At 38.0% G+C, this 14,168-nt stretch overlaps 1 protein-coding gene across 3 annotated transcripts in view; it reads left to right on the plus strand.

The window, feature by feature from the left end:
- bbs9 (Bardet-Biedl syndrome 9) overlaps window positions 1-14,168 on the plus strand; it is a 174,094-nt gene that overhangs the window by 45,657 nt on the left and 114,269 nt on the right. For 2 of the 3 annotated variants that reach the window (XM_005929500.3, XM_005929499.3), the window contains exons 15-17: window positions 5,320-5,334; window positions 11,701-11,841; window positions 12,721-12,816. In XM_005929500.3, the coding sequence (XP_005929562.1) occupies window positions 5,320-5,334; window positions 11,701-11,841; window positions 12,721-12,816 (252 nt within the window). The remainder of the gene's footprint in view (window positions 1-5,319; window positions 5,335-11,700; window positions 11,842-12,720; window positions 12,817-14,168) is intronic. The other variant, XM_042223965.1, reaches the window with a different exon arrangement.

The following is a 14,168-nucleotide window of genomic DNA, read 5'->3' on the forward strand; positions in this document are numbered from 1 at the left end:
GGACTGAAATCAGGGATCATTAAGATTTCCTGGGAATGGAACGAAGAAGCTTTACCTAAAATCTTAAAAAACTTCCCCTTTGGCCATGTAATGTAAATTAGAGTTGGCGGTGTTGAGGGGAATGTGGACCTCAAAACTGATCTGGGTAGTAGATTAGTAGACAGCACTGCCATTACTGAATCAGAATATTTCTCAACAAAGATTCCAGGATTTATTTAAAAAAAAAAAAAAATCACTCATTCAGTTTTGATATATGACCAGGTGCGATTTAATCTGTGAGTCACCAGAACTACTTTAGATTTTTAGTAAATGACTACATTTATCACAGCTTGTACTTTATTCGTGAGTAAAACTTTATTTTTGCTGGAGCTGTGACGACAATGCAGGTGGATGCATTTATATGAAAATGATTCACAAGTACACACAGCAGTCATGCCACATTCAGGCCTACTTCGGCTCTGCCCCGTTGAAAAAACTCTGCCTCGCTGATCAGAAAGAAGGGCAAATCGGTGCAGCGCTGCCGAATAAGCTTCAGCGTAGTGGCCTGCAGACAAGTGTAACACTGGTCACATACATGCAAATAAAAATGAAACAGATGTCCTGACAGGTTTGATTAAAAACATTCAACGTGAGACACTGCTGTTTGTGTCTTTGTCAGTGTATCTTTTAACAATGACCAGTCCATTCCTTGTAACTCCATGGTTGTGTGTTAATCTCCAGCAGTGCCTCATCCTATCTCATCCTCTAAACGCTGTCTTGGCTTGGGAGGAATGCATCACTTTGTTTCTGTTGCTTTCCTTCTTTCCTCATTCCCACCCAGGGGTGATGATTATGCCTTCACACCACCCACTTATATAACACCATCCCACCCTGGGGCTACTGTGCCCTTCTTTAAGCCCTACAAAGGCTCTGACATTTAAGAAGACTGCTGACTTCTTAAGCCCTTCAAAGGAGGCTTGACGGTGTCAGGAGTTGTTACAATCTAGAAAGAATTTCATTAGTGGCCCTCTTTGATTTTCTTAATACTTTGAGAGAGAGCTCTGCACAAACACACTTGAGAAGGATCAGGTGGTCAAGTTGGCGTTTACAGTATACTGTTAGCGCGTACACAAGCTAACAGTATAGTGGCCATTTTCATCTGAACAGGCAAAGATACATTGTGACTGTGCGGATACTTTCCATAAAACCCAGCCAGCCGTGATTCACTGGTTGCTAGGCCAATTCGTGTGGAAACCTAGGAAGCTAGTTGGCAGCCTTTATTGTTTTCTTCTGTTTTACTGAACTTGCCAGAATGACCAGCATCTCCATATGTTGATGTCTCCAGGACAATGCAGTATTTTTGTTGGGTCACTCCTCTTTTGACTACCAGGCCTGAAATCCATTTGTAAGGAACTTTTGTTAAGCCAGCTGATGCTGATGTTGGTTGCTACGTCTGCCAAGCGGATCATGTTCTAAACTCTCTTTGTTAGCGTGCTCTGTATTACAACAGCTTAGTAACAGATTTGGAGGAATGCAAGGCCACAGGCCAGGAAACAAGTAATGTAGTTTTTTTTTTTACAGGATAACTTGAGATTTAAAAAAAAAAAAGCAAATTAATATTTTCTCATGAGCTGCAAGATCATGTGATATGTACAGAACCATATTTGTCTGTTGTTGTATTTTTATTAGTATTTTAATGCATACAGCATATCCTAATAACCCTTAATTTAACTTTTTTATTAACCTTATACAAAAACAGGTTTTCAGGGTTAAGCTTCTTTGAGATTTCTACTCTGTATTTCTGTTCCACTAAGGGGATATTTGGAGGAATTGAAAAACTTGATAGAGCTGGATTTAGTTTATCTGAAAGGACCTTAGATGGCAGAGTTTTTCCTGGCTCAAAATATGTCTTTGAGGGGGACTGTGCACATAACTGTGTTTGGTCAACGTGTGGATAAGGCAGTGACTCAGTGTTACTTTACTGACAGAAATCTATGCACTTACCAGTTATTTGTGGCCAAAATGTGTTTTATGTATGAGTCAATATAAAAAGAAGAAAAAATTAATCTTGATGATTTCTCGTTTTAGAAAGGGCAAAACCTCATCTGCACTTTTAAAGCATTTTTTATTGAAAATTTAGATTGCATGCAAAATATTTTTTTCCTGGATTATAGTTTTGCTAGTTTTCAAATATTTTGCATGCAATTGTAGAGTGTTCAGAGATGAATTGCATCTATTAATTGTGTGTTTGGACAGTATGCATATTAGATATTCTTTATTTTGTTCTAATTTTTTTAAAATTTTTTTTAATTTTTATTGTCAGTAGACCTGAAAAATCAGTTTTAGCGAAAACCCTAAATGAGCATCATTGAACTTATTGATTTCCATTAGCTGATTTGTGCTTCCTACTTGGATGTTTATTTGGCATTGAATTTCAGACTTTTTTACAAACTAATTCATGGATGGCATCTTGAACCCCTCATGAGTTTTCAGTTTCGCATTTATTCAGAATTTTTGCTGGCAGCAGACACTCATGGCATATTAAAAGCTTTTTCCTCTTGCTATAGCAATTACGGTAGATTATACCACAGAAAAGGCAAAGACTGTTCAATGAGAAGCCCTCATATATCAGTGCAGACAGAAGAAAAACAAGAATAATAACCTTTTATTGTCCATTGTGCTTTGTTCATGGACACTGCAGCACTGTGGAACATTGATTCAAACCGTGAATCTCCCGTAGGAAAAGTAGCGCCTTACAAGGATGCTCCTCTGTTAGGCTCTCAGTCCACGAGCCCGCAGTTGTGAACTGATGGAGGAAAATATAATCCTGATGTTGTACTTTCTTGTTAATCTAAGGAAAAAAAACAAACAAAAACAAACAAACAAATAAAAACATTGGTTTGTGCGCGAAAGGGATGTTACAAAGTGGAGAATGGATTTTTCGAAAGTAAAGAGATTTTATTTCCAAAACTCTTAAAAAGAATGAAAACAGTTCTGAGCTCTGTAATTAATTATAAAAAGAACACCTTCTCAGCTTCTTCGGCTATTATTGATATAATAAAGGCTTACAGCCGTGAAACATTAAACTTTTCTAATTCTACCGCAGCAGCTAATGGATCCAGAGTTTCACTTGAAGGAGATTTTTGAAAACCGAAGACTGATTGAGCATTGCCTGGCAGCTGGCCAGAAGCAGCTACACACACTACTGTGTGTGTGTGTGTGTGTGTCTCCATCCACGCATGTGTATGTGTGTGCATGGGTTTTTGCTGTGTGAGCCTCCTCGCTCCATTTGACATGTCTTTTACATTTAAAAAATGTAATGGGTGCTTTTAGGTCCTTCTCACTTTTCTTTCTCTCTCGTCCATTTTTGTGTTGTTTTATCCAGTCTTTTTCTTCCTTTTTCTTCCCTCCCCGTTATGGTTTTTCTTTCTTTTCGTTGGCAGTGTAGAGTAGTAATCTGAGCCCCAGACAAAGTAATTACTGGACTTAGCATTTCAGGATTAGATAATACTGCTCAATATGAAGACATTATGGGATTTTGTAGGTATGCGGCTGATCCTGCATTTCAGGTAGATTAGCCATCAAACTGCCAATAGCGCCGATGTTTCTTTTTTTTGAATGATGCTCCGTATAGCAGAGCTACATTATCAGTGAGTCAGGACAGAGGACCAATATGCTTGCAGCAACATTACTGCTGAGAACTGAAAGAAACTTTATGTATGTAGGAGTATTGTAGACTGTCTTATTACCAGGAAACAATTGTGGTAATAATTTGGGTGCGGTAATATTGTGACCCATAGCTATGTTTTCAAGTCAAAGAACCTCAAGCAGCTGTGAGAAGAAACTTAAAGGCACATTTTAGAGCCAGGAAAACCATGCACTTTTAACAAAAACAAATAGGTAGTTAAAGCAAAACTATAATATTGTCAGGAAATGGATCAAACTCCAGTCTCTTGTGTTGTATTTGGCTATGTTTGTGCATATATACGAAAGCACGTGAAGTCGGTATGTGCAAATGGTGATGATGATTGTTTAATAAGAGAATTTAAACTTTTAAAAGCAAGAGCTACCTCTGCATTTGTTTATTTATTTTGCATAAAATTGAATAAATAAATAAAACATAGGAAATATTACCAACTAGACATTAGTTCAACTGATCATTAGTTGTGATTTGGCGCTATAAAGATAAAATTGAATTGAATTGATTCAGACCCAGCTAAATATATTGTTAGGTACCCTGTATTGTTAACAGTATATATCCTGCACACTTGGCATGAAATTATATCTTTGAAATACAAACTCTTTAAACTGTAAAAAAATCTTGCTTCTTAAAGAAGTGGCAGAGTTATGACAAGAGGGAGCGATGGAGGCAGAGTTATTACAGGAAGGAGAGGCAGCCATAGGAAGCGCGACTTTCATCAGGTTTAATAAGACGTGAACCTTTTGACTCAGCACCTCGCTGCCTTTTCATTGGCTTGCAACCTGCCATCTGCTTCTCATTCACCTTCGCAGGAAATCCTCTTCAACCAATCATATCATAGTTTAATCTGCCAGACTTCTGTTGCTGTGAACTAAAGGTTAGAGGAGCAGCACGCTGACTTTTTAAATCCCAGGGCAGCTGGAAAAATATAGCACTGAGGAGCACAGAGAAGAGATGCTGTCTTATCACAAATATTTTTGTTGCTGACTTCCTTCACATAAACAGACAGACACAAACCAAAGTATTTTTTTTTATCACCACAAGGAACACACACACACACACACACACACACACACACACACACACACACACACACACACACACAAATCCTTCATATATTTTCATTTGAAGGTTAAAACTATCAACCAAAACTGTTTCGCTGCATCATAATTGAATGCTCCTTCTGGTTCTACTTAGGCCTTCCACAGTTTTCTTCTTCTAAATGAGTTAATACTGATCAGGTTATAAGAAGAGACGTCTCTTTCTGTTGATCCCGTCAGCCCGATTTCCACACAAACCTCATGACGATAGACTATTTAATTTTCGATTTGGACATCTTATCATATTCACGATCGGTATGGCTGAGTCAGATGGCAGCCTTTTCCTCCAGCTGTACTTTCCAGTTGTGTGGGAAGGCAAACCAAACACTTGAGAGGAATTTTTTTAGGTATGTCTATTTCCATATGAAGGAAGATGGAGGTTTTCTCAGGGAATTCCCTTGCCAGTTCTTCCAGTTCTTTGTTACTGGTCCGACCAAATAAAACTAGATGGGAGAACTGATAACACTTAATTTTTTCTGTTTTTTCATTCCTTCACCTTTCATATTATAACATTTAACTCTTTCCTTTTCATTTCTGCAGAGCTTAACCCTAAAGGTAAGTGCTTTATTCGTAGAGCTTCGTAGACTAGAGCAAGTAGAAACACAGTCTATTATTAAAACATGTACTCTAGATATACACATAAATAAATTTAAATATATATGTTCTACTGAGATCACACCCTTGTATATTCATGTACACTTCTACACTTACTGAAACGTAAAGATTATCAAAACTACGCCATATACTTTCCAAACACACACACACATACATTCAGAGCTGTATATACAGGAAGAGCCTGCTGCCTACTGTTTATGTTCCTGTTATGTGATATACTTGGCAAGAGTCTATACACACACATACTCTAATTCAAATACACAAACACACTTATACACACACACATTCTCCCGCTTTATAGAAAATGTAAATATCCCTTTACATCCATTTATTCTTTTAAACTGTGTTGAGTTTACACAGAAATATCATCTGTCTCACACATACAAGCATAAAGTGTGTTGACTTGCGGCGCACACATGCACTCCAGCAGTAGTGCTCCTAGTTGTCAACTGGCATTTATTTAAGATTGTTTGTGTTTGTGAGTTTGTGTGCTTTGATACAGAACTGGACCCCTATGATCTGTAGTGGCTCTGCAGCAGTACACACACACATGTTTGTATGGCCATTTTTTGAGGATATTTATTCACTAGACTAGTGATTCTCGGGCAGTGATGCATGTTTTTTCAGGAGCACTATTTAATCTAGTAATTAGGGAAAAAAATCTAATTAATTAAAGAATTTAGTTTACCTGTTGGTTATGAGAGGAAATATTGGTGTAGGGTTATGGGAGTCCCTCTGACAGGCCCGTGAGAACTTGTTGTCAGTTGATTTAAAATATGTAGGACATAAGTGAAACTCTAGTATGCTAGCTAGAATTCTACACAAAACACCTTTGAATATGATGAACTACAAAACAGCAGCCCTACCATCAGGGTTGATCCACTGGATCTCCTGTCCCGAGTCATGGGTAGCCCTAGATAATTGTTGTATTCAGTACAAACTGGACCGTAGCTTTGGGAAACAAAAGTTTTAGGATTGTTTAAACCATCACGCCTTGTTAAATAACAGTGTATAGATTTATGCAGAGCATAAATGCCAGATTACTAATACACTATAAGAGAGGCGTAGGACCTCACCTGGATATTTAATGCCAACGTGTAGTGCAGGTTAGTTGTAGCATGTGCACATGATTTATTGAAGACCAGACTGTGCGGTGATTATTATTTTTTTTAACTTTTATTGTTTTGCTTGGGTCCACACACAAGTAAGGCAAGAGGATATGTGCATGAAATGCAGAGTCGATTGACATGCAAACACATCTCTGAATGCATATAGACACAAACACACAAGTGACATCACCACTGCTGTAGTAAGAACCTGATACTGTACAGTGGTCTCCTTCTTAAATAAACTCTGTGGTCTCTCTCTCTCTCCTTTCCCCTTCCTTCTCCCCCCTCTGTCTCTGACATACTGTGCCGCAAAGATACATCTGTTGGAATCAGTCTTCTCATATTACAGTGCGATGGAAGTACACTTCCATTCAATTACAGTACATTGTGACTTTAAGTATTTAACATTTGATAATAGAAATGACTTTATGGCTTTATTTCCTCTATCTCACTTCCCAACCCCACCTGTTTTTGCTAGGAGCTATCAGAAAGGAAATTAAGGGGTTAGAGGTCACAATGTGTGATTTGTAGATTCAAATGCACCTACACTTTTTTTCAATTTATACATCCCCAAAACATCAACAGCTTACAGAAGACTCAGGAGAGGCAGTGGATGGATTAAAGAATCTGTAAGAAAAACAGGGAAACCTCAGTTTACTGTAGCTGAGAAATTGTGTTTAGCCACTTATTCTTTGGCTTTAGTCTTACTGCAGGCCTCAGTTCCAGTTTCTGAATTGAAGCATTTCCTCAAACAACAACAATTTGAACAATTTGCTGTTTTTCTTTCTTCTGACGTCCTTCTCAACATACAAACTGACTAAAACAGAGAAAAAAATAAACTACAATATTAAACATTTACTTTGCGTGTCTCAGAGTGCAACTTTAGCAGAGATATTCTCTATTTGAGTTATTTTAAAATAGTTATGATATGCATCTACAAAAACATGTATCATGTATGTTCAGAGCCTGCATTTAGAAAGCATTCATAGATGAACATTGTTGTGTGTCTGAGACCACACAACAATGCTTGCCTCTTGTAACTCTTTAACATCGGAGTTGTTATCATCTTATCAGGTCCTTCCTTTCTTTGCTTTTTCACTTTTTTAATCACTTTATGCAGTTTAACCTCATCTAAATAGTCTAAAATCTTGATTATGAAAAAGTATGTTTCATATTCCAAGTCATTTTTGAAATAAAACAGTCAAAATCACTGATCTCAATGTTAGTTAAAGGTCATGTATGCATTTCTTTGATAATTGTTTTTAGTCATCCCTGAGGTTATTGTAAAAAAACAAATACAATAAAATGAAAAAAATAAATAATATAAACAAATATAAATAATATGCAGTAAAAATAAATAATTAGGACTGTGTAGAACTCATGTATGTGAATATATTACTCCAAAGTGCACCAACATCACGTATAATGTTGAGAGGTCCAGGTCAGTGAGGTCTAGCAGCTACACCTTTCTACAGCTGCCTGTGGCAGAATCTACTTGGATGAGTTTAATACAATTGTTAAGAACTAAGAGAAACTGTTCATTTGTACCAGACTATAGACATGCCTTTTAATCCTGTTCATCTGGACACTTTACCTTGAGTCTATGGGGATTTATTTGTTTTTTGAGACAGCCTCAAGAGAAACAGGTTATGTATGGGGATTTTTTTTTTTTAAATACATTTTGGCCTTGTTCAATTGTAGTAATGAATACAGCAACACAGACACAAGCACAGACACACTAACTGTGTCTCCATGCATAAAACTCTGGACTGGAGGTGACCAGAAGTATTTTCCTCGTTTCTCGTTTGTTTGTTTTCCAGATTTTTTTTGTGATAATCAACCGAGTTTAAATTTTAGACAAAAATAACCTGGGCCACATGGTGCCTGTGTGGGAACTCCAGCATTTCTCCTACAGTCCAAAGACGTGCATTTAGTGGGGTTAGCTTGATTCATAATTTAAAATTGGCCATAGATGTCAGTGTGAATGGTGGTCTGGCGATCTCTCCAGGATGTACTCTGGTGGAGAATGAATAAATGAATTTATTTATTAAGGAGAGAAACCTTCCTGAGGTCTAAAGACATCTGTCTTTAGATTGTGGCATTATGTAGATAGATTGGCTTTGGGACTGCAATGAATCAGGGTCAGAGAAGTTGGAACAGTGGTGAACCTTCCCAGGAATGGCTGGCCGAAAAATTACAGTGCATTGACGTCTCATCCAGTAGATAACAAAAAACCCAGAATAAAATCTAAAGAACTGCAGGCCTCTCTTGGATCAGTTAAGGTCAGTCTTAATGACGCAACGATAAGAAAGGGACTGGGCAAAAATGGGAGTGCTCCAAGGCAAAAAAGACTGCTGACGAAAAAGAACACAAAGGCTTATCTTACAAAAATGATCTTGATGATCCCGAAGACTTTAGGGAAAAACTTCTGTGGAACATCATGCCAACATGATAATACTATGGTCTGGGGCTGCTTTGCTACTTTAGGACCTGGACGACTTGTTGTAATTGATGGTGCCAGGACTTCTCCTCTCTACTAGAAGGAGAATGTGCAGCCATCAGTTCATACCCTGAAGCTTAAGAGCACTTGGGACATGCACCAAGACAATAATCCCACATACACCAGCAATTCTACCTCTGAATGATTCAAAAATACAAAACAAAGATTTTGGAGTGGCCTAGTCAAAGTCCAGACTTAAATTCAATTGAGATGGTTTGGCATGACCTTAAACAGACCATTCATGCTCAGAAACTCTCCAGTGTGGCTAAGTTAAAACAATTCTGCAAAGAAGAGTGGGCCAAAATTCCTCTCTAGCGCTGCGAAAGACTTATTGCCAGTTATCACAAATGCTTGATTGCAGTCTTTGTTGCCAATTGCAGTTCTTGCTGCCAAGGTTGGCACAACCAGTTATTAAGTTTAGGGGGCAATCACTTTTTCTCACAGGGTGACGTATGTTTGGGTAGCTTGTTTCTTTTAATAAATAAAATCATAATTTAAAAAAACTCACTTTGTTTTTAGTCAACGTATCTTTGTCTAGTATTTAAATTTTTTGATTAAAACATGTAAGTGTGACAAATATGCAAAAAGGATTCAAGAAGGGGGCAAACACAGCTTCATAACACTGTATGAAGTTGGCGATAAGTGTGCACACACCTATGCCACCTCCTATTAGTCCAATTCATTCTTCCCTGCCTGTCTCACCGTCCTTTCTCTTTTTTTCTCTTTGTTACTTTGTCAGCATTATTTTCCTCTAATTTGTTTCCATCTCTTTGTCCTTTCTTTGTCATTTTTCCCTACTTGTAACTTTTATTATGTGTTTATATTTCCTCCTCTTGCTTTCCAATTCCATCTTAGCATTTCTTTAGAGTTTCTTGTTTAAATGGTAAGATCAACAAAACCAGCCTGACTAAGCAAACAGTGTTTGAATTGTGTTTTAAACATAAAACATCCCTTATTATTACCTTAGTAGGGAAGGACCATGAGGGTAAAAAAAATACCATCAGAACACATAATAAAAGGATTTAAGTGGCTGCATTCACCATTCACTATATATCCTATAAACTTTACCTTAGTAGGGATCATTTTCCAAAGCTATAACGACCTTTACTTGATACCTTGGTGTTTTTGATTTTTTAATGTTTTTCCTTCCTTCCTTTCGGGCAGCCAGTGCTTTCATTCATTTCAGTATGTTGTGAAATTCAACTTGGAAACACTTGAAACTTGCCTGAGTCAGCCAATCCATCACAGCGCACATCATGTCTGCCCTGATTATCATCAATGTTACTTTAAAACACATTGGTCATCTGTTATATATTTAAAAAATTTGTGATGTTTATTAAATGAGCTTGAATGCAAAAGCACATAAAAAAAGATCAAATTGTTTTTTTTATAGAGTCAAAACGTGAAATTGTATTTTCTTGGAGATCCGAATTGGATATTTTCTGTGTTAAGGCGATCATGTTCAAAGGCAGGAACTGAACAGTCAGCTGGATGATAAAAAAAGTGAAAAATGGATCGGCGTATCATGACCGGTAACATTACTTAACAGCGCTGAGAATAGTTTGCGTTTAGATTGATTTTTATATTTAGTAAATCTGCAGCATATTCACTTTGACAACATGTATATCTAACCCTCTTTGTTGTGTTTGTTGGAAGTGATGTGTTGTTTAACTATCCAGCCATCCAGAACGAAGGGTCATTGAGAATTTAGCTGAGTGAGGAAAGAAGAAAGCAGGCCTCAGTCCGTCTTGCTCTTTAAAACTTTGAACTTTTTCTCTCTCTCTCCATCTTCCTTTTCCCCTGTTTTCTACTGTTTTCCTTGGCTTTGCCTCTTCGCTTTTTCTCTCTAGGCCTCAGTGCATACATTCAAACCAAATTGAATTATTCACATAATCACATAATAATTGCTTGTCTGGGAGGAAAAGGTGCACAGTAGTTGTGGGTAATTATTACTATCTGTAATAACCTGGAACTTTCCCTAATTAAACCGTCCCTTCTCATATTATTTTCCTTTCAGTCCCTCTCTCTCTCACATGTTGGTTTATTTCCACTTGTTTTTCTGCTCAACTCTCCTGTCATTAGCTCACCTCCTCTCCTCTGGTTACTTCGCTCCATCTCTTCCTAACAACTGTTTTCCTCCATCGCTCCTTTCCCTCGCACTGTTATTCTAGCTAAGTGTACATTTCTGCCAAGCTCAGCACTCCATACACTCTGAACATAGTTGTAGTTGGCCTTAACTCGCCTCCTCACTTCCTTTTTCTTTTTTCTTGTCAGTCAGTCCCCACCATCTTTTTCAAAACTTCCCTTTCTGATCTTTGACAAACTCACCTCCACACTTGGCGTTGATGTCGAGTCTCTCGTTCTCCTAGCTCTCAGATGCTCATGCAATAGGAATACCTGAACTGTTGACTGTGTGAACAAATGTTGACTGTGTGAACAAATGTTAACTGCGATATCGAGGCCTCGTTTGAGTCACTGCGGTGTGTGTGTGTGTGTGTGTGGGGGGGGGTATAAATTGAAGGACTAGTCTCTAACGTTAAGGTTTTATTTCTGGAAAGGAGCAACAGGAGGAGGGAAACTCGATTTAAGATTTTAAGATGAGCAATGCAGAATTACTTTATTAATAATAATAATAGTAATAAATACTCTACCTTTTTAAGAATCTTTTCTGACTATAGTGATGGTTCTTATTTGCAGGAGTTCCCAAGGTCCTCCAGTCCAGGTTCAATCTTCCTCCATCATTGGTGTGTGTCGCTTGTCCTCCACCCAAAGCCACCAAGTTTAAGATAACTGTGGACACCAACCAGCCACCAGTTGACCTCAGCTCCATCTTCCGAGGTAATAGCACACTCACTCTGTATGAAAACACTTGACAATGATGTGCTGGTGGCGCTCTGTTTCCCAAACAATTAAGGTTCTGTTCTTTGAATCACAGATTTCCAGAAACCAAAGTGCACTGTTCTGTTTAAGTCATTGTCTGTGGAGATCGGTATGCAGTATTAATGTGCATTTGTTTAAAGTGGGTTGTCCACTTATTGCAACTGGTTGGCTTGTGCACACGTTAAAACGTAAACCCACACCAAAAGCTTAGCTCTAGGTATAACTTATAAATAGGGAACGAATACTATATAAAGCACAAATCAGTAAAATGTCAGTGATTAAACAATTTTTTTCATGCACACTTTACCGTGTGTGTGTCTGTTTAGTTCTTCTGAATTGACTACATCTTACAGTTAATGATTCGTAATAGCCAATAATCAATGACGTGGCTACCTAAGTGTTTTACACAAAACCAGATGATTTAAGCATGAATGGAAAGCTAGTGAAGGCAATGAGAGATGTGTAGCTGTGCGAATGTGTATACATTTATATGAATAATCAACGGTTATGTATCGGTGTGTGGTTGTGTATTTATACGAGTCTGTTTATGCGTGTTTATTTGTGATTCCGTGTGTGTGTAGGTCTGAGCTCTGGGAACGTCTGTTCTGCTTCCCAGTTATCTAACAATCGGCCACAGTCAGCAGCTCTGACGTCTAAACACACACACATAGTGTTCATACTGAGTGTGTGCTTTTTGTGTGAATAGAGATTTGTGTAAGCTTATTTTGTGTTTGCACATGCGACTGTATCTCGTTCTCCTTTGTTGGCGTCCTATATCACGATAGTCTGTCCTATCTGTCTCATCTCATAGTTTTTTGTCTTTCTGTCTCTCTGCAGAGTTTTCAGCAAAATCAGAAGATAAGGATGGGAATAGTTTGGCTTTCCAGCTTCTGTCAGGAGCCAAGGTTACTGTGCTAGCCTCCAAGACCTCCCGTAAGTCTAACAGCACTGGATAATGAACGGGATTTTAATAAGATTCATCTTTTGGCTCCATTAAAGCTGTTTAATTGTGGGACTAAAACAAGTCTTGCGAATTATCTGTTTCTAATACAGTCCTGTTCCAGGTGTCTATTTTTTTTTTACCAGATGTCTTTCTCATAGCCTGTCTTCACCTGCTAATTTCTTTTGATAGCTTTCAATTACTTATGATAGAAAATCCTGCCCTTTTGTATTTCTTGGAGTCTTTGAGGACCTTTCGTTGATACCTGTTGGATTAAAAGAGAATAGGTAGTTTGGTAAGTACAGTGGTCCCTCGCTATAATGCGGTTCACCTTTCGTGGGTTCGCAGTTTTGCGGATTTTTTTGTGCATGCTTTTTTTTTCTTCTTCTTCTTCTTTTTTTTTACAGCGCATTGTGTTCTGCATCCTGATTGGCTGTAGATCATTGTCAGTCAGTCTCGTGCCTTTCTCATGTACAGTACAGAATGCATTCAGCTTGTCGAATTTACATAAATCTTCGATCACTAGCAGTGTGACTCTGAAGTGCTGTACTGTATGTTTGTAAGTTTTCTCCCCAACAAACACAACAATGTCGATGAAACGTTTTGCACCGCCAAAGGCACCTGCGGTAGCACCCAAAAGGCAGAGGACGATGCTAACCATCGCACAAAAGGTTGAACTTCTGGACAGGCTAAAGGAAGGTAGAAGTTACCGTATTTTTCAGACCATAAGGCGCACGGGATTAAGGGAAACAAAACAGTCAGATAAGTCAAACTTTACTCAACTCAAACTTTACTCAACTCATTCTTCTTGCTTCCTCTATTGATTCATTAATGTTAAATTCTCTCGCAGCTGCTCTATTCCCATGTTCTGGACCTGAAAACAGGGTTTGATCTTTGGTGTCATTCTATAACACTGGACTTATTTTTTGGCCGAAGGTTTTCAACTTTGGTAGTTTTTAAACATGAGAGAAATTTTCATGCCTGTCTGAGAAAAGTGTATAAAGTGTGTAGTGAGGGGGTTTTACAGCTGTAAGACAGCTATAATAATTGTACAAATTAAAGCTGGCTACTTCAGAGATTTCACCTATCGCGGGTTATTTTTAGAACGTAACTCCCGCGATAAATGAGGGACCACTGTATTATAATCTTACGGCAAGAATGTTGTAGGTAACCTGCCCAAGGTGTACCCCGCCTCTAGCTGAGTGTCAGCTGAGATAGGCTCTATATACCTGATACTGAGCTTTTAATTTTTACATACACCACTTTAAGTCTGACTTCTTGCATCACTTCTATGGACTTTTACAAACCTCTTTGGTCTGTGTACTAATAAGTTGTAAGATCTGAA

This window comes from Haplochromis burtoni, unplaced genomic scaffold (genome assembly GCF_018398535.1).
Source record: "Haplochromis burtoni strain Fernald_Lab_line unplaced genomic scaffold, NCSU_Asbu1 Contig_124, whole genome shotgun sequence".
In the NCBI taxonomy this organism is placed as follows: Eukaryota; Metazoa; Chordata; class Actinopteri; order Cichliformes; family Cichlidae; genus Haplochromis; species Haplochromis burtoni.